The 19,383-nt window shown below is 40.3% G+C and overlaps 1 protein-coding gene across 12 annotated transcripts in view; it reads left to right on the forward strand.

The window, feature by feature from the left end:
* The window catches only part of CDK12 (cyclin dependent kinase 12), an 86,635-nt gene that overhangs the window by 31,358 nt on the left and 35,894 nt on the right, over positions 1 to 19,383 (forward strand). For 2 of the 12 annotated variants that reach the window (XM_044446935.1, XM_044446938.1), the window contains exons 13-14: positions 2,667 to 3,149; positions 4,844 to 8,757. In XM_044446935.1, coding sequence (XP_044302870.1) covers positions 2,667 to 3,149; positions 4,844 to 5,553 — 1,193 coding nt within the window. In that variant the 3' untranslated portion in view covers positions 5,554 to 8,757. Of the gene's footprint in view, positions 1 to 2,663; positions 3,253 to 4,843; positions 8,758 to 11,333; positions 11,570 to 12,991; positions 13,090 to 14,284; positions 14,633 to 16,333; positions 17,566 to 19,383 lie in introns of those variants that run through there. The other 10 variants (XM_044446937.1, XM_044446934.1, XM_044446941.1 and 7 more) reach the window with 9 other exon arrangements.

Consider the following 19,383-nt stretch of genomic DNA (forward strand, 5'->3'; position numbering starts at 1 on the left):
CAATCAGTTCAATCTATTTATTTAAATATATCTGCATATTACCAGAACCTCTATTTCAAAAAGCCAGCTGTGTCAAGGAGACTGTTTATTAAATTATAGACTACCATTCTTTAGAAAGAAAATCCATCTTTTAATATTTTCTCTTTCTATTCCCTATTACAGTGACACACTGGAAACAAAATAGCTATTAAAAATAAGCAGGTTTGCCTTGCTAGTTTAGTATTAGCCCTCATCAAATAATAAAATTTATATTGAAGAATCTGTTGAATAAAGCTTGAAGCTCTCTCTTAGAATTCAAACACTCTTAGTTCTTCAGCTATAAACAAACCATTGCTTCTCTGCCAAGACCTCATTACATTTGGGTACTGTGGGTAATCTGCCGTTTCCTTCATCTGTCTTGCAAGGCATATGCACATGACTCTCATCAAGTGCACTTTAGGTTTATTCAGGGAGGCAGGCCTGATTTCTGTACTGTTGCCCCATCTGTTGTTCTGGAAGGCTTCTATACTTGATCCTCTGCAGAGGAAATAGCTGATGGCATCTTGAGAAGTGATAAAGTTAGTCCTACCTGGGACCGCAACATTCTTTACAGATTCCCTCTTCACTTTAATTTTTTTCCCTCTTCATGCAGTTCAGAGGAAATGGTGCCACACCATGTTGGGTGTCAACTTCTAAGTAGGCAAAGCCTATGTACATACACGCTCAATTCCATAGAAGCTTACTGCTTTCCTTTCTCACATATCTACGTGGAAATCAGGAGGGCACCAGGGAAATAGCCCAGCCTCACTGCTTGTTAACCTTGTGGAACCCCCTTTCTGTATTTAACAGGGGATCTGTTTAGTTGTGTGTTTACTAAATGGAACTAAGCATGGCCTAGAGTTTGTGCAGCATAGCAAGAAAAGAAAGGCATCATCCAATTGCAGCTTTATTTATACAGCTTGTATACTAAACTACTAAAATCTCTGAATGGTAATGATGGTAAAGAAACAGTAAATATGGTAACAAAGAATAAATTTATTTATTTATTTATTTAAAACATTTCTATGCGGCCCCCATCGCAACAAAGCCTCGGGGCGGCTCACAACAAAATAAATAAAACAGTATGGCAAAGAGTGGGCAAATGTGTACATCATAAAAATCCATCTTGCCAATAACCTATACAGGATGAGCTGTTTGTGAAACAGCCCATGATGTATCTGACAGTTGATCAGCCTTCCAAGGGCAGTCTCCCCACTCCTTCCCTTTTGGTCTTCCTGTGGGTACCCTAGGGGACCCAGAGTCAAGGACCCATCTTGTCTGTCCTCCCAAGCATGATTGCAGACTTTTCTGTACTTTCTGCAGCTTTTTTCAACCCTTTTCTTTTTTCAAAGATTGCCTTTTGTGATCGCTAATTTGACAGCTAGTGACAGTCCTTTGAAAGTGCACAAGTGGCTCATTGAAGGGGCTACCACTGGCTTTTCACTCCTTTGAAAAAGATGCACCTCAAATGTGCACAATTAATTTTCTTGTACATGTTTGTACTTCTGCTGGCCCCAGATGGCATTTCTTGCCTGGGCAATGCGGTAGGGGATACATGCTGTCAAAGTGCACCAGGTGCTCCTATGGATATGCATCTAGATAGGATGTCAAGAGCTTTTGTATGACTTTGGTTCTTCTTGACAGCTGTCAGAAGAAACTAAAGCCTGGTGTGAGCTTTATTTGCAAAATGGGGATGACCAGTAGGTCACCTTCTTTACAGTGAGATCCTCAAGGGGGTTCTTTTTTTTAAAGATTAGATTAGGTTTTGGTTTTTTTTAATTAGAATAGTTCTTTTTTTCATCCAAGCCCTCTTTGCAGACCATCAGTCCAGGTTCACACAATATGACAACCACCCACTAATTCTGGACTCAGCTGTCCAAGTAGGAGTGGAATAATCAAAACAGAATTTTTGTTTTAACTGGCACTTTTGTAAGCTGTCCTGGGAACTTGTTAGAGTGGAGCATAGATCCCCAACATATAGTTTTTCCAAAAAGCTGTTCTACATATGGTTTTGCAAACCACTGAAGAGGTTCAGGAGACTCAACACGGTCACAATTCCACTAACTGTCTCCTGGTGTATTTATTTATTTCTACACCATCCGTCAGCCAAAAAGGCTGTCTGGACAGTTCATAACATTCGTGTGTCATCCATCAAGGTGACAAGGCAGAAGTAGCAAATGGTCTGAGGAACTCAGCCTACTAAAGTAACAGGTGGAAGCCGGAAATAGGCTCATCTTGTAGGCACTCAAAACTGGGTTGATTCTAGACAACCACTCTTCCTGTATCTGTACAGGAGCAAGGCCACTGCTCTGCACCTTTCTTTCTCATCTCCCCATGTAGATTCAAATCCATAAGGAAGGGTATCCAATGAGTTGCCAGGTTTTTGTGGTAATTTTCTCGTGTGTATTCTGAATACACATAGAAGGCTCACCCTGTTTCTATCCTTACATTGCCACGTCCCTAAGGAAAATTGTATTTGCTGATTTGAGAAATAATCTCTTTGTGGAAAAGGGAAACTTTTATCTGAAAGTATTTTGGGATGGGTGGGTACAGTTGCAAATGGACTGTCTTCTGCTATTTCATTCCTAAGGCCCTGTTACTGTTTTCTCTCCCTATTCCCCTGGTGGTCTTCTTTCTGCTTGCAGCAGGCCTTGGTGACATCACACAGCAGCTGAATCAAAGTGAGCTGGCTGTCCTGTTGAACTTGTTGCAGAGCCAGACAGACCTCAGTGTCCCACAAATGGCCCAGCTGCTCAACATCCATTCAAACCCTGAGATGCAGCAACAACTGGAGGCTCTCAACCAATCCATAAATGCACTCAGTGAAGCCACCACAACCACCACCACCACCACCACCACGCAACAGCCACAAGATTTTCAAAATGTGCCCAAAGAGGAGACAGCTGTTGAGGAGCCGCCACCGCCACCAGCAGCCCAGACATCTGAGGAGCAAGCCACGCCAGAAGCAGCCAGCACTCAGGGAGATATGCAGAACATACTGGCCGTTTTGCTGAGCCAGCTCATTAAAACCCAGGAACCTGCAACAAATGTGGAGGAGAACAATAGTGAGAAGAGCAGTGAGCTGCGTGGGGCACGGAAAACCCCCACTTTGCCTCAAGAGGAAACTTCAGGTAAATAATTGTGGCACACACCCCCTTGCTCCTAGGACTTAACGGGGGAAATGATGTGGGGCTTTCCGAGTGGTAAATAAAAAACACTTTGAATATTCTTTAACCAAGCCTGGTAGTCTTCTCTGAGTGTGTGTGAAATATAGCAAAAGCTATGAGTTCCTGAGAATGCTTGTTGTAAGTCCTTGAGCAAGTTGTGTACCTCATTTGTTAAAAGATAATAATCATAAATAATTCATGCAGTATTTTTCAGGATGTGCGATTATGAAGCCCTGTGCAAATTAAAATGGTTATCTAAATAAGAAGTAGTGGCAGGAAGTTGTACTAACAGTAGCAATAGAAATAAACATCATACAGAGTTGGTTCAAACATTCAGATAAACCCATGGTGCAGTCCTCCTTGGATTGTACTGCCTTAGAATGCGGATTGGGGATTGACTGTTGAAATGCTCTCCCTTGTCAAAACTTTCATGCACGTAGAAAGCTAGGCTAGAGCTGTTCTGGCCATGCTAACATTCATATATAGAGGGAATGCATTTTAAATAGGTTTCCCTACCACCATTCTGAAATACAGCTTTCATGGGATGATTGTAACATTTGTTTCTTCTGAATGTTTTAATCTGTTGTTTCTCATACCTCTGTGCTTGCCATACTGCATGCATTTTTAAAGTAGTACCTTACCTTCATTGTTTAAATGTTTTAAAATATGTTTTGCACATACAATGTAAAACTTACTTTGAGCTGATGATTAAGTTGGACAGAATGCATGGGCAGAGCTGCCTGGGGAACATGGGTTTAGAGGGAATCTACCCCACTGTGTGAGAACACAAGTTCTCCCACCAAAGTGTAGAGGCCTGTGCAAGAGGCACAACTGCCGCAATCCAGACTCAAGTGGAGTTGTATGGTTCCTACCCTAATAGTCAGGTGAAGGGAATCTCCTGTCTTTCTATTATTCATCTGTTATGGTGGCTTTGAATAAAAGCAGTTCTTTAAGATGAACAAGGGTTATAATCTCAAAACCTTACATGAATGGAAGTGAGCAACAAATGGCTTGGCCTCAGAACCATTCACATATCTCATTTTTATAATTCTGCCAGAAAGGCAGAGAACTTAATGAGGGATATGTATGTGAGTTTTGATTATGGGAAGGGCTCTGTGTATGTTCTGGATGGAAATTTCTATCTGGTACAGCATACCACATATAAGAATATTTACTTTCTTTTGTTTAAAGAGGAAATTTCTAGACTTTTCCTTTGCAAAAATAGGCTTGATAGTTCATTGGCAATGACTAGTGAAATCTCACATGCCAAAGGAGCGTCTCAGCAGTATTTGCAGTGGGTGGGGCTTCAGTACCCAAGCTATCTTTTTGCAACTCCCTATGACTAGCAGAAGTAGAATAGATTATACCAAAAAAAGCCTCTTTCATTTTCAGGTCACAGAATTTAGGCTACCTTGGTGCAGAATTTTTTGTTTTTGTTTATGTTTTTAAAAAGCTTGAGAGTACACACAGCCCTACTTATAATTCCTTACCTAGTAGCATTACTTTGGACCTTAGGAAGAGGTCCTTCAAGCCCTGCTATCTGAGATAATGTGGGACCTCTTCTATGTCCCCTGTTCATATGCCCGTGTTTGAAATGTTTTGATGTTTGTTCACATGTGCTTTTAAAATGGTGTTTAAAAGAAGTAACCATTCCACAGCCTGTCCTCACATTCTCCCACCAGAGAAGAGACCCCCTGAACCTCCCGGACCACCACCACCGCTGCCGCCACCACCACCCAATATGGCTGAGGAGAACATCTCCAACACAGCTCAGGAGTTGAACCCAGCTGTGACAGCCGCCCTCCTCCACCTTTTATCCCAGCAAGAGGCAGGGTCACTGAGCCACCCAAAGCATGAACCCCAAGTTGTGAGGCCCTCCTTGGATTACACCAGGTCACAAACCTCATCCAGGACTTATGGCACCGAGGGACCTGAAGGCTGCAGCTTTGATGTTGATGAACGGAATTCAAGCCAGACTTTAACGGAGACATCGCCCCAGGCCTTGGGGAAAAGTAGGACCTTTCTGGGCTCAACAAGTCACCTCGGGGAGTCAAGCAACTTCCAGGGCGCAGGATCAGTTCAATTCCCAGGGGACCAGGACCTCCGTTTCACCCGAGGCCCCTTGGGGATGCATTCTGCTGTTGAGCAATCCTTCATCAAAACCGAGGGAAGCAACAACACACTGGTACACTCAGAGGCCAAAATTCACAACTACAGTGAGGTGGGAGTGGCAAATGCTAGTTCTAGTGACACAGGAACAAGCCACACGTGGGGAAACACGGGCCAATCCACTGCTTATGGAAAAGCCTTTCGTGGGCAGAGTAGAGTACCTCCAAGAGGAGGAAGAGGAAGAGGGGTACCCTACTAAAATGACTGGAGAGAGGGGAATTGGTACTTTGTGGTGGTTTTTGCCTTCCTGTTTCCTTCTTGACCTTAGAGCAGCCAGTTTTCAGGGCAAACCACTGCCCATGTCCAACCATCACAAAAATGGTTTATTGTTGCTGTTTTCCCTCTTTCTGCTCACCAGACTGCTGCTGTCTCCCTCCCCCCGCAGTGGCTCTAGAATGAAGACCCTTAGCCTTCTCTTGACAGCTATCCATACCCAAAGATATGCTGATTTGGGTTTGATATGGCAAGTTTTCCTACACAGACATGGAGGGGAGGGGGAGAAGGAAAGAATCTTTAAACATAATAAATTGGAAATATAAATTGAATGTGTTTGCAAGCCTTGAGCCATTATTTCTGAGAGTGAGCCCACGGAAGATCTGGAAGAAGTGAATCAGTGCCCTGGTCTGTACATGCAGGAAAATGAGGAGGTATAATACTTCAGAGGGCAAATGAGGAGATCACTCATTTGGAATGTGTGCGCACACATATCCTGCAAGTAGAAAATACAGTATGTCCGGAGAGAGATTCAAGGCCAACACTCTCCCCAGTGTGCTAGTTTTCTCCTTGGAGGCAAGCTTTTACCCCTCTTTATAAAGAGGTAGCAATCAAAATGGGCAGCTGAGTTACCTGCAGTCTGGAGCAGAGAAGCTACTCTACCATCTCATTCTGCTGCATGTGTAGATCCAACCTCAGTATTGCGAAAGCATTAATGTTTTGTTTTTCTTTGCCTCCTTGAATTTCAAGATTTGTCAGATGGTGCCTACATGCCTTTTATACTGAATTAAGAGAACTTGGTTTGTGTTAAATAAGATTTGGAGTATTTTCCCCCTTCCCCTCCATAGCCACTATTTTCTTCACATGGAAAGATAGGATACTACATTCTTCCATGGGCCAACTGTCCTGTTTTACTGTGAAAGGCCATGCGCTGTCATACTCACCTTCCAAAAACCTTAGATGAACTGAGTTTCTGTAGTGTCCATCAGTCTGTTGGCTTTTGGATGGGTTTAGTTTTTTTTATTTTCTCTCTCAAGAATGGCGAGTGTCTCTTTTTTGTTGAAGTTCTTGAGGCCAAAGTTAATGGCGAAAATAAAATAAAAACCAAAAACTTTGTAATCCTTAAATTCTTGGGGGTAGAGGGTGTTTATGATTGACGCTGGGGAAACCCAAATAAGTTAGATTGTTTAACATTTCCAAAGGTTAACAAGTGATACTGTCTGTTGTGTGATTTCACTACTTTCAGTGTTAAAGATACTTTTTCAGCATTCCTTGCTGATTCTGCAATGAGGACCTTTTCACTTATTTTTGAATTGTATTAGCAGCTCACCCACACTGATTAATTTATATAATTTTATTTTTGTAAAAAGTAGATTTTTTACTAAGAGTAAGCCTGCTGGAGGCTGTAATTTGAACAGAGATGACAGAATACAGAAACTCAGAAGGGTGACTATAATTTCTCAGTAAAACATCATTACCACTTGCTTCTTTTAAAGTTGCTGTGTTTAAAGGGAGTAACATATCAGAAATTAGGGGGCAGAGGAAGTTCTAGTTCTGGCTTGAGGTCATTAAACATTTCTTGTTATTCTTACTGCTTTCATATTTATACAGAAGAAAAGCAACCTAGCTGGCAGCACGCTGTTGCTGAAGGCAGAAAATGGGCTATGCCTTAAAAGTTCAAGGCTTAAACACATTAGCAGGAAGCAGTTGAAGGAGGAGTTGTGTGGAGGTGGGGGTACTATTAGATATAACATGTACCACCTTGTATTTTTAAAAGGTATACACAACTTCTATTAAAAAAACAAGCCACTTCTATTCTGCAAAGTGTAGCAAGTTTGCAAAATTCCAAGTGTAAATTTTGTGTGTTGTTTTCTAAATTGATTCATCAGTTCATGCATAATATGCAAAAAATACTGTACATGCAGAGTATGGTAAATAAAAGGAGAGATTTTTCTAGGCATTTACTTAAACATTTCTTCTCCTCCCCCTGCCCCTTCTTCATTCTGCAGTCTTCTCAGCATCTTGGTTCTTGGCATTTTTAAGCTATCATGGTGTTGTGCTTGAACATACTTACTTTCCTCCACCCTCTCCATCTCCCTTTCTCTAAAGAAACAGAATTATTCTCATTCAGCCATGTGGCCATTAATTTTCTCTCTGCTGCTGTCATAAACCTGCTCACCTGAAGAAATCTGACCACCCCTCTTTATGCAGGGTCTTGCAGATTCTGACTAAAATCTCCTCCTCTTCCACAGTTTTTTCTACTGTCACTAGTCCCTATAGAATATTTTTCCTCCAAGGGAGGGCTTTCTTTTGGGGAACTTGCTTTAGGAGGATGCACTGAAGCATGAAGGTCTATTTCCTTCATCTCTGTTGTGGCATCTTTCCAACTTTTTCCCACCTATATGCACTCTTGTGCAAACCAGGTTTATGGAAAATATATTACACTTACTAGAATTTAACCAAAAAAAGATAACCTCTTGAAAAAAAGGAATCAAGGGTAGAGGGAGACTGTTCCTAACCCTTACCTTGGCTTCAGCATTCCCTGTAGCTGCATTACCAGTTTTCATACATGGTTGCTTTTTATTTTTTTTATTTTTAAGAACCATGTTGGTAGTTCTGAGTGGTGCTGCTCAATATTAAGCAACTAAAAATATTGAACAACTTCACCTTTCACACATTACTCCAGAGCCACAATTTCTGCATCTCATCTGCTCTTTTACTAGAAGATACTAGTTCACTTTCAACTGCTATACAACCTTTTAAGGTACTGCTGTGCCCATGGTTAGAGTCTTGATAGTCAAATGAGGCAAGAAGGGTCCTGAAAGGAACCAAAGGAGTGTAGAAGAGATGACAACCGTGTTTTTATCCAATCAACTACTGGAGGGAGTTAGAAACTTTACAATCCACATGTTATTGGACTGCCAGTTCCCATCAACCCCATATAGCATGGCCAATTATCAGGTTTTAGAAGTTGTAGTCCAGTAACATCTGGAGGTCTGCCATTTCCCTAGTCTGGGTCTAACCAGATGAAAAAATGAATACATAAATTATCTTGTGCCAAAGAAAGACAAATGGCAGATAGGTTGAGTAGCACAATTTTTTTGTTTCAGATCTTCAGAAGCATGAAGTGATGACTTGCATGTATAAAATATTATTTTAAGCAGCACAAATAAGACTTGAATTATTTGAATATTTTGCATGATTCTTTTCTTGGACTCAATCAGTGGACTCACAAACAAAAAGATTACTATGACAGACAACACAGGTAGATGTCATACATCAGGGATGAATCCTCATAGAATTTGTTTTTCCCAGTTTCTACTACCAGTTACCTGCTGATTTGGCAATGACGAACTGCAGGGTAAATTGCTACAAGTCTTTGCTTTCAGAGTCCTTCATTAAATGCTGGAAAATTCTGCTAATATACAGATACTAACCTTCAGATTATTTTAAAAGGATCATTTCTAGCCTCCATGAGTTAGAAAAATAAATCTGAAGCCTTCAGGCATTGTCTGAAGCAAAACATGGTACAGAAATGAAGGGGATGTTTGCTCTCCTATCCCAGAAGCTTTCAAGTTGCATTTTGGGAAGTGCCAAAGAAGCTTATTGGAGTTTTCTGAATGAGTTCAGTAACAGCAAATGAGTGTTCTCTTACTTGCCCATCACTTTCAGTCTTTGTGATTCAACACACAGTTTAAGTAGAATATTGGATTTGATCATGCAAAATAAGGGCAAAGCCCAACACACCTGGACAATACCCCACATTATTTTAAGTGTGCCTTGTAACATGCCTCAGACTTACCTGGAATATGCAGCAGGTTATTTATTATTTGTACTCTTGTGTTGCAAAGTATGCAATGGAAAAAAATCTCTGAAGATACAAACTCTGAAAGCCCTATGTCTCTCCCTTGTGAGATCCTGTTTTTATTGCTCTAATTATGTGCCTCTTTAACCCATAACTTACCTACACCATTTGTTCTACCATTACATTACTAGAAACACATTCAAAATTCTACAAAAGTATGGCTAGTAAAGCCAAGAGTAAAACATACAAACTGAGGCAGGGAGCAAGATGCAAAGGCTCTGATCTAGTTGAAATAATATGAGGAGTAGCCAGACAGTGCTGTAGCAGGAGTGTGTGAACTTGCTGTTAATATATTGTCCAGCATCCTGGTCACTCTTGAGCAGGACTGCATGTGTACTAAAATAGGAATTCTGCACCAAAGCAAGGTAAATTCAGATTGTTACAAATTAAACAGCTTGAACATATTTTGGCATAATTTATCCTGCAATAAATGTTTACAGTTGTACAGTTCTGATGCTAGTCATGGGGAAGGACAAGGCGATATGTAGGGCACTTGGTTCCTGTCAGCAACCATTAGAACATTTGTTCAGCAGCTTTTTGGGCTTCTGAAATGTTGCCAAGTATTGCCCTTTTCACACTTTAGTATAATTTTAAAAATTACAAAAGGAAGGTCAGGCAATTTTTTAAAAAATCCACAATGCCAGACAAGTAGTATATGCATTATTGTCTGAATTCCTATGTTCAGGAAGAATGCTGCATTTAAAGAAAGGCTGGTTGATTGTTTGCTGTATCTTAAATATGTATGTACTGTTAGCTCTGCCAGTGTCCAAGGCTTACAGGGTAATCCTATGCCTGTCTACCCAGAAGCCCCAAATGAGTTTAATAGAATTACAGCCTTGTAGTGCAATCCTATACATGTCTACTCAGAAGTAAGCCCCACTGAGTAAAATAGAGCTTACTTCCAGGTAAGTGAGTATAGGATTACAGCCTTAGTCAACTGTTTTTTTATTGCAGGAGGTTAGTGAGATTGTGATTAATACTTTAGCCACAGTTAATATCATGCAAACTAGCTCATGATATTCATTTCAGATTGTTCCATTTGAGTATCCAAGAATATTGAACAAATTAAAAATAATATAACCAATTGCATATATGATATTTCCCTAGAAGGTCTAGAAAATGTTATTTCATAAATGAAACCTGAGTTTCTCATGAAGCTGAATTCTGTGTCCAGGACCACATTTTGTGCTCTTGTGGAAGTTGTTCTTTGTTGGCTGGTGCCGCAGTTGTGGTGCAGCATTCTGTTGCCTCTATATTCAGGCATACTTCCTTAATGCAAATGAAGTACAAAGTGTGCTGTGTGTGCAAACACATACACTCACACATGCAAACACACACACCATAGCACATATGCTGTTTATATGTGAATGACCTCTGTATCGAAATGTTACATTTCTCCTTTTTTAAAACACAAGCTTATTCTGATTTTTAAAATTATTTTGTTTCATAAAAGCAAGCAGCATTTTAAGAAACAAAATAATCTTGTAAAATGTTGTAAACAATTAGCATATGTTTCATTCACTGAAGTTTTGGTACATAATCTTTTTTCTTGATGCAGAATTGAGAATGTGGCAGTAATGCATTACTTTTCCAAAGGTGTTCATGGCTCAATGTATCTTGGATATATAGATTTTAATTGTGTCATACTGCTCCTATAGGGAACCTCAGCTAAAAAACATGTTTGTAAAAACTGGCACTAAACAACAAAAAGTTCACATGTATTCCAAGTGGGTCTGTTTCTGATTCTTCAAAACAAAATTCAAATAGCTGAGAATTTTCTTCTTCCTTCATTTGGAGCATTTCATCCCTGCAAGAAGATTGTTCCTACATGATGCTGCTTCTCTGACTTTTCTGCATGGTTACTTGTGTGTGTGTAAAATATGTCTGTTCTCCTCCCACAGAACTGGAATGGTCTGCACCTCCATGATTGTAGACACTGATGGAAGTAGGAGCTGCTTTTGGGGCTAAATGGATATCTCTTGTATTCTGCACTATGCTACAGTGACATCTGGGGACACAATACATGCATTACACATTTTTAGAGCACCAGCCAAAGGGCAATGGGGAAAGCCATATGTTTTCATCCAGAGTGGAAGCCTTTTTAAAAACAACCTTCCCATTCAGCTCCCACACTCAGGTAACTAGCCACAAATGGATGGAAAGATATCTATGTCTCATTTTACATTTTTGTTAATAGTTTCCATAATGATAGTATTATTTTGAATACTCCCCAACTCTGTGTCTAGACTAGAATTTTAAAAGCACAGCATCCCCAACACCTGCCATCTCGCCTCTGAAAAGTGCATAAATCTTTCACCCACAGTAAGCTGTCCCACAAACCACACCTGATTTGTTCAATGGCAATGTCTTCCTTAGAGAACCTAAAGGAAAGACAAAAGATACACAACAGAGTACAAATTTGCAGGCTGGGCCTAAAGCATATTCTTTTTTTGCTCCATTTATAATTGCTATCTTTCTGATACAATTCTATTAACAATCCTATCCTCTGCCACTGTGCCTAAGACAGACCATGCAAAATAATTTGGCACTCACAGTAAAGTATGCATGTTAAACAGGTCTGCCATAACTTTTCTGGCCACTAAACTGGTTCGTACATGCATGCATAAGTTAGTGATGGCTGAATGTGAGTGAGCACTGACTGCATTGGCCAATATGAAAATTCTATCTGTGCTGTTTAGACTTGTTATTCATACATGAAAATCAATGGTCCAGCAGTCACCACATGATGGATTTCCCTGTGTGGATAAACTTAAGCTAAGTCAGTTTTCTTATTGTGAGTATTGAATTTTCAGGGATTTTGTTCATCCTCTGAAAATAGACTTCCATCACTGATATTTGAGGAGACGCATGTAATAATGATTTGAAAGTCTGACAACTTTCCAAGGTTCTAGAGAGGTTACAACTGATGCAATAAAAAGTGGTGTTAATTATTTTTATCTCTCTTTTTAATGTCTACTTTGCCATCATGGTTCCATAAAGCCCTCAGTATTTACCTAAGTGCTCAAAACAGTCAAGTGCTCTCAGTAAGCCTTATAAACCCCTCTGTAACTAAGGTAAGCCAGTGTTGTTATCCATGCACAGGTTTACCAGAAGATACGTTCGTGATCCGGAGACCTTAGAGCTAGAGGGTGGAAGTTAAGGGTGGTTTGGGTGCACTCAGTGGGCATGGGATGAAGCTAATGGCAAGTGCTTTTGAGACATACTGGAAAAAAATAGTCTGGTCCTTAGTTTTGGCAGCTTATGCTGTGATTTTATTTTTTTCCTTTGGAAACTTAGAAAAGAATGCTGAAATCCTAAAGCCACACCTCATGACCTGGCAATTCTATACCTCTGAGACAAATTTGGGATTTGAGGCTAGAAGTGTGATAAATGCCAGCAAGTTAGCTTTTGTTAAAATCAGAGCTGGAATCTGAACCAAGCTGATTGAATTGGTGGTGGGAATGGGGTGTGATTCAAACTCGTAGTCCATGTTTTGAAATGCTGCAGTACGTAAGCCTTCTACATATAGATTTTAAATGTGTGCTTTTTCTAATTGCAGATCAGCCCCTCTGATGTAGGCTCAGAGATACCTGATCTCAACATGTGACTCAGTGAGGATGCTATGTTCTACTCTTCAGCCAAAGAAAAACCAGGCTTGTAAGTAATTGACTTGGTATGTTGTACTGCAACATCTACAAGAAAGAGTGAGACGGGAAGGCCTCACATTTTATTGTTAATAGTGGCTATTGCCAGAAAATGAGGTTCGATTTTCATGTATATTGTCTACTCTTTCTGGCTTATTATTATTATTATGGTTGCTTACTGAAAGCTCATCTATCTGAGTCACTGTCCAAGCTGGGGAAAAACCTCCACTTGTCCCGCCTAGCTCAGTTTAACAGATCCACTGCCAACCTCCCCCACAAAAACCAAAGCCAGGGACTGCAGTACAAATAGCTTGAAATCACTCAAGCAGGTGAGGCAAGTCACACAAGGCATTTCCAATAAGATTAAACTGGTAAACAAGCCTCAGTTAGTGAAGGTAATAGAGCTGGTAATACACCCAGACTGCAAATCTCTGTTAGGATGAGCGCCACCTCCCTTAGCCCTCATCATGTCCTTCTTGGCATCAGGATGCAGTTTCATTTTATTGGCTCTTACCCAGTCCACTACAAATCCCAAGAATCTGGCAGAAGAAGGGGCTAAGCAGGACTATCAGTAAGCAGTAAGAGCCTGGACTTTCCTGCTGCTTCCAGAATCAGTAGCTTACTATGCAACTGGAATGTGTACCCCAGAACCTTTCTCTGACATTGCTATAGCTTTTGAGTGGCAATGCCACCATTTCCACATATGATAACAGAGAAACCTGAATGTGTACTGAGCTTATTCTCCCCAGCTAATGTAGCATAGTGACTAAGAACACAGTTCTAGGTGTCCTTAGCCCCCCACCAAAACAATAAGTCTGTGGGGAGTTCTGCAACCCCCAGCAGTCCTTACTCACCAATGAGGAAGTCCTTTGTACAGAACTTGTCACTGTCATAAACTTAGCCTTTGGCAGGCCATTATTCTCCTTACCTCACTATCAGTGTAAAAATATCTTGGAGAGCTAAGAACTAGCAGACTTTATCTATTTCAGAATGTTTATACTACCCTCTGATAAGCATTTTTAGGGCAGTTTACATCACTGTTGATGAAGAAAGCTATATAAATAAAGCAATAAAATACAGCAATCAGTAAAAAGCACAAAAATAACACTTTCAAAGATTTTTCATACATGTTGAAAGCTCAGTAAAAATTTTAAAGCCTGAAAAATAAAGAGATATTTTTTTTGCCTGGCACCAAAATGATATTGGAGAGGGCACTAGTGAGCATCCTTGAGAAGCAAATTCCATTGATGAAGTACCACAGTCAAGAAGGCTCCTCTCTCCCCAGTTTCCATTTGCCCTGCCCCAGATGATAGAAATACCTGGAGGATGGCCTCTGAAGATAATCTCAATGGTCAATTGGCAGAACAGACATTCCTTCAGATACCTGTTTCCTCAGTCATATGGAGCTCGAAAGGTAAGCACTCTGAATTGACTTTAAAAACAGATTGGAAGTTAGTGAAATGCTGTAACCATAAATGAAATGGGTTCCAATAACCAGTCCCAATTATTATTTTGTTTTATATAATATTTATACTACCCTCTGATCAGCATTTTCAAGGCAGTTTACATCAATGTTGACAAAGAAAGCTATATCAATAAAGCAATAAAATATTGCTGCCAAGTTACTAGCTGCAATTTTCAAGCAGTCTTTGAAAGCAACTACACCTAAAATGCGTAAGATATCCTAATCTGATAGCTACTAAAGGTCTGAATAGGGCTGTCCAGGAGGACTTGCAAGTAGTGAACAAACTTCAGCTAGTGAAGGTACATCAGGTCACTAATGTCTTCAGTGATCAGGCTGGATCTATGAGTATTCCCAGACTGCAAATCTGCTCCTCCGAGGAGAGTACAACACCATACAGGACAAGTTAGTAGCATCTCCCTTGATAAATGAACTGTGGAAAAGAAAAGCCCCTCAGTTAAATATGATCTGCTCTTGTTCCTCTCTGATTGCCTGGGCAGATGTTTTATCTTTGCCCTCTGACTGTTCAGTAATGGCTCATCCCCAGCTCTGAGATGCATTCTAGAAGACTCCTATTGTTCAGATACCTGGATTGTTTATTTTTTAGTAAATTGGCTAAGTGGTATTGCCTTGCCTACAGATGACCTCATCCAGGCCTTATGCATTGCACTATCAGGGTCCTGTGACCTAGCTGTTGGCTTAGGCAGAGATCTGCAGTTGATTGTGAAAGGGAGGCTTCTGTCTCTTGCACCTGAGTATGGTGGATTCAGTATAGTTTGGCTGAGGGCGCTCCTGCAGGGCAACCATAACATAAGTTTCCATACAACATATCCATGTTATCTTCAAAATTAGGCTTCAGTGTATTCATTATGAATTCATTCTGTGGTTTCATGTAAATGTTAAGAAGCACCTGGGACCACATGAAACAAATGTCATGGGGACAGTCAGTGTAATAATCCCTTAGTACTGCTTTGTGGGTGGTGGCATTACTTCTGTCCTAGTAGAACAGGAATACTGTGCAGCCAATTCCTAAACCAGATAATCTGTCTAGAAGGCTATTATGGTCCTGTTGTACCAAAAGCTTCCAAGAGGTCCAGAAAATTTTACAGGATTGTAGTTTTCCTGTCCTGCTTACATTGGTAATTCATCAAGGTGACAAAAGTAGTTTCAATGCCTGAAAACATACTGAAAGCATTCCAAATTAACTGGTCTCATTCAAGAGTGCCTGGAATTGTATGGCAACCATATGGTCAAGCACCTTGACCAAGAAAGGGTCATTTGCAACCAGCTGGTTGTCATAATCTTCTGAGACCAGGCTGGCCTTTTTTCCCAAGAGGTTTTTTTTTAATCCCTCTTAAGGGCCACCTGAACCCCCCCTTCTTGTAAAGAGACATTCCTAGCCTTCAGGGCCTTGCTGACCAGTCTCCTTATACTAGATGTGATAAGTTGAGACAGACAAGGGTCAAGCAAATGTGGCAATTTGCAATTTTTGCTTACAAATTGCTCCTTAAAACATAGGAGGGCAGGGAACTTTTCCTAAGTTTTGAAGACTCCACTTATATCTAACATCCCTCCCTCCCCCCACCCCAACCCTCACACACACACACACACACACACACACACACACCTCTGTCTGAAATTTGACTGACTTCATTCCTTCAGAAGGGGCAAATTTGTGCCCACAAATTTCATCAATTTCTGTCAAGAAATTAAAACATTATGGCATTCCCTTTAAAAAGAAAAAAAATCTTCAAGTTGTAAATCTGTTTAGCACCTGTGTGTGATTATTTTCCAGGTTTAATTCATCAGAAGAGGCTATTATACTGAAAAACTTCATGAGGTTCTGTCAGAATATAAAATCATTGTAGCCATTTGTTCATTGGCTCAGCTTAGACAGTGGGACAATATGCACTCTTCCACAGTGAATCCCTGCTTCAGACTTTGAGACAAAGTGGGTCTTGCCTGAAGTGGACCAAAGCAAAGCAACCTGTTTACCTGCAAGTGGGACCTGAGCTGCATCTTGTTTTTGGAGCATGCCTCTAAGTGAGAACCTTAAGCCTAGACTCTGAAATCCTCAAACTGTGCTACTGAGTGTCCTTGAAGTACTAAGTCACTCCTAACAAAGAAAGCATCCATTGTATGGAGGTTCAGGTCTCAGAGGACAGGAGCCTGGGCTTCTCAACAGCAATTCTGAGACCCAGATCATTGTAAAGATATCAACACTGAATTACAAAATTTGTAATTACTTAGGAGATGGTCAATACTTCAGTTTTCTTGGAAAGACAGTTTGAAAAAAAGTTAACATAAGAAGAGTCATGTTGGACCAAGCCAGGAAGCAGTGTGGTGGGCACCAATCCTGGCAACATTATTCCTCACAATTAATTTAATGGAATACTGCCAGATCGTTGGATGTCCAGCATGGTAGTGCCAACTATTAAGAAATGCGATCAAACAAGACCCCCAGAATTATTGCCGAATAAGCTTGCCTGATATCCCTGCCAAAATATATGGACAATTATATATTGTCAGACAGATTAGAACAATGGATAGGAAAAGAGCAGATTCTATCTCTAATGCAGGCTGGTTGTCCCAAGGAGCATAGCATGCTTTGTCTTATTTAAAAATATATAAATAGATCGCCTAAAAAGCTCTGTACTGCAATTTATAGATTTATCATCTGCTTTTGATTTCATCGACTGTCAGCATCCATGGAAAAATATCCTATAGGCAAGCTCAATAGGCAAGCAATAGGCTTATTCCTCATACAATGGCTTTATTTCAATATTGATATTAGAATCTGAATGGAGTCTAAGAGGAATCCAGCAGGTTTCCTCTTGGACTTCATACCTACAGCAAGGGGAGTCAAGGATGGTTACATTTTGGCACCTCTTTTATTTAATCTTTATATAAATGATATAACTTGGGGTTTTTCTTCCTCCTCACTCTCCCCCACTGCTGTTAGGGAACAGAAGATGTCAGTCCTGCTTTATCTAGATGAAATGGCTCTTGACTCCCCGACTCAAGCAGGTATGAGAAGACTGCTTACTAAATTTGGAACTTCTTGTAAGTAAGAAGGTTTCGCTATCAGTTACAGTAAGACTAAAGTGGTCATCTTTGTAAGAGGCAGAAACATCGTAAATGGACATTGGATGGGCACACTACAGAACAGCATTACTCATTTAAATACCTGGGGTTACACTTTTCTGAAAATGCTCTATGGCACACTCACCTGGTGGTAATTACATCATCAGTAGTTCATTCATTGGAACCCATAAAGAAGCTCTATTATACTGAAGGCTACCATCTAGTTGAACCAATGCTAAAAGTCTTTTTTACTGTACCTCCTGTATGGTAAAGCAATTTGAGAAAGTTCATACACATAAATCTATAACTGGAAAAAGCTGTCAGGGATGCCAGATCACTGTTTAGCAAATGAATGTTTTCTAGACCCACAGCAGGTAAGGTGGGTTGCAAACATGTAGAGGTTTGATCCTGAGTTATTCATTATCCCCAGCAATGACTGTACAGGATATATCTGTTTGGAAGATTCAGGATGTTATTTTTGCTGAAGATTTAGAAAGAGAACTCTGAATATATAAAGAACTGTAAGTCTGCTATTTGGGATGCTAAAATTAAATTAGATCATGAACAGGGTACTTATTGGGTGTTTTCACACAGCACAGTTTTCTTCTGATGCCCAAGAATATTTAGCTAGCAGATTCCTCAAAATGTCGGCAAAAGACTGCTTTTGTGTATGTGGACTGGGTAAAACTGAAGATGTGGTACATTGTATTTTATATTGCCTATTACATATATCACCTAGAGTTAAGTTTATGACCCCAACCTGGACTGTGTTAGAAGGTCTGTCTGATTACTTTAATATCAGATGGCTGCTAGCAGATACAAATATATTTTCACCTAAATTTTCACCTATTGCACTAGCAGTAATGAAAATTAGTGTAGCCTAAATGAATAACAACAGTGATAAAAATTAAGGGGAGTCTTGCTTGTCTGGCTCAATATTATATAAATATATACATTTTATTATTTATTTCACGGTTCATGCCTTGTATCTATAAATATGTTTTTATTTATCTGTTTATCTATCTATCTATCTATTTATTTATTTAGAGTATTTGTATGCTGTCCCATCGCATAGCCTCAGGACGGCTTACACAAATAAGAGAAATAAAATAAAACATAATACAAATGAAATCCAGATCCACCCTGGCTGCAGATTAAAACCTATATAGCTGATGTTAAATCTTTTAAAAATATTGTTGAAATAAAAAGGTCTTAGCCTGGCGCCGAAAAACAAATAACGACTGTGCCAGGCGGACCTCTCTGTCCATTGCCTACAAACAATAAATGGAAGAAAGGGTCCAACCAGTCTGTCACAAGCTACATTTCCCCCTGCACACTTCCAACAACAGTCCATTTTTTGGCAAAATCTCTTTATCTTCCAATGCACTTCCAATAAGCAGAACCAACAAAGAACGCCTCTCTGAGCATTCACAGGGCAGTTTGTTGCACTCATGTCGAAGCATCCTCCTATTGAGTACCCCAGGACCACTCCCTGTGGGATGGCCCTTTTGCAGACAGGCAAGCCTCCTTTCTGTCTGTTGTCTCTCTAGTTGGTTGGCCTGTCTCTCCTGACATCTGGGTCAAGAGTTGAACCAGGCTCAGCTGGCTGCAGGAGTTCTTCTCCCAGTCCCACTCTCACTCCATGCAGTTGGAAATCCTGACTATTCTCAGTGTCTGTCTGAACCCCTGTGAAGGGTGCCCTTGAGATAAACCCCTCTGCTTCTTGCAGCATCTGAGAATTCTGGTTCCCAGGCCTCGCCT

The sequence above is a fragment of the Varanus komodoensis genome, unplaced genomic scaffold (assembly GCF_004798865.1).
Source record: "Varanus komodoensis strain SLA01 unplaced genomic scaffold, ASM479886v1 scaffold50, whole genome shotgun sequence".
Lineage (NCBI taxonomy): Eukaryota > Metazoa > Chordata > Lepidosauria > Squamata > Varanidae > Varanus > Varanus komodoensis.